Source organism: Epinephelus moara, chromosome 19 (assembly GCF_006386435.1).
Source record: "Epinephelus moara isolate mb chromosome 19, YSFRI_EMoa_1.0, whole genome shotgun sequence".
Lineage (NCBI taxonomy): Eukaryota > Metazoa > Chordata > Actinopteri > Perciformes > Serranidae > Epinephelus > Epinephelus moara.
In genome coordinates, this window is record NC_065524.1 from 41,418,199 (window position 1) to 41,419,849 (window position 1,651).

Here is a 1,651-nt window from a genome sequence, read left to right on the forward strand (position 1 = left end):
CTGTTTAAAGCTAACAGCTAATGTTAACTACCTCATAATAGCTAACATTAACTAACTGTTTAAAGCTAACAGCTAATGTTAACTACCTCATAATAGCTAACATTAACTACCTGTTTAAAGCTAACAGCTAATGTTAACTACCTCATAATAGCTAACATTAACTATCTGCTTACAGCTAGCAGCTGTAACCTGTTAACAGTTAATGTAAACTATCTGCTAAAATCTAGCATTAACAGCTCTCCTCCTGATGTTGACATCACAGATTAGTTGTTAATAATGAAACATCATCAGGGAGACAACAGGCGGCGTCCTCTGATGTGTCCATAGTGTGCTCAGGGGGACGAGGGAACAACGTCAGTCTGGAGTCCATCTTTTAATCCTGAGACACAGCAGATAAACATCAAACACTGTCACTGATGATGTCATGTGTTATTCACTGATTGCCTGATGTCAGTTAATGAGGAGGTACGACACAGTCTGACCTGAGGTCATTTCCTGTTTATTTGTTTGTTTGTCTGTTAGGCACACAGTTCCTGCTCAAATGTGGAGAGAAGCTCAGGGGAAACAAGGCGACTGGTACGACTCCACATTTAGCTCCTCCCACTCCGTCATCCTCTATCTCCATGGAAACGCAGGGACCAGGTGACATACACATATACACACACTACATTAACGACTTTGATTTTTTTCAGGTCGACTTATCTGTCAATAAAGTCGAAGTTGAGTCGACAAGTCATTTGATGACGTCATCACATTGACACGGCGGAGGAAAGTGAAGTATCTCCACACATGTGATGTGTGTCTGTCAAGGCCTGAACATACTCGGGCGGAACGGACTCTGCAGAGGTCCGCGCAGACTCAAAGCGGACGTCCGCAAGCCCTGTGCCCGCAAAGCTCAGATTTTACGACCGCACGGATGCCGCTCCGTGCACCAGTGACTGCTCGGCATGTATTTTTCACATCGCGGGGATTTTTCACGGACATTTTTACAGGAAACTACAACGCGGAAGTGCGCTCGACTATGAAAGCCCGAATGACTGCGGACATTCCTCGCGGAGTTCGCTCCGCTTAAGTATCAGTGTAAGCCAATCAGAGACAGGGATTGCATTCCGTACACAAGCACACAGAGAGAGAGAGAGGGAAAAAACACACGACATGTCAACTCCTCCTGGGGGGTGTCGACTTGTGCCACTGACGCCGACATGTCGACAAATCGACTTTTCTGTTAATGCCCTAACACACACACACACACACACTGTTTGACCTTTGACCTCCTGTGTGGTGTGTGTGTGTGTGTGTGTGTGTGTGTGTGTGTGTTTCTCTGCAGAGGAGGAGACCACCGAGTTCAGCTCTACAAGGTAAGCTCATCTTCATCCTGTTCTACTTCCTGTTTGTAATCTTGCTGTACTTCCTGCTGTGCTTCCTGTTTGTAATCAAGGCTATTCAAGAGAAGGCTGAGACACGGGGTCAAACATGGGGGGATTGCACATGCGCAGTGTAACTTGAGCTGCGATGCTGGAGGGTGACAGCAGGGGCGCTAGATAAAAAGCGCAGGATCCGCTCAGGCGATCAAGGAGTGCGCTTGGTGCGGTCTGCTTGGACTTTTGGACGGCGGCTGCCTGAAGTTGTCGGAATTGCATCTCTGTCATTC

At 47.1% G+C, this 1,651-nt stretch overlaps 1 protein-coding gene across 1 annotated transcript in view; it reads left to right on the top strand.

Moving 5' to 3' along the window:
* abhd12 (abhydrolase domain containing 12, lysophospholipase) overlaps window positions 1–1,651 on the top strand; it is a 36,190-nt gene that overhangs the window by 25,320 nt on the left and 9,219 nt on the right. The window contains exons 3-4 of the mRNA XM_050070565.1: window positions 481–642; window positions 1,328–1,358. Coding sequence (XP_049926522.1) covers window positions 481–642; window positions 1,328–1,358 — 193 coding nt within the window. The remainder of the gene's footprint in view (window positions 1–480; window positions 643–1,327; window positions 1,359–1,651) is intronic.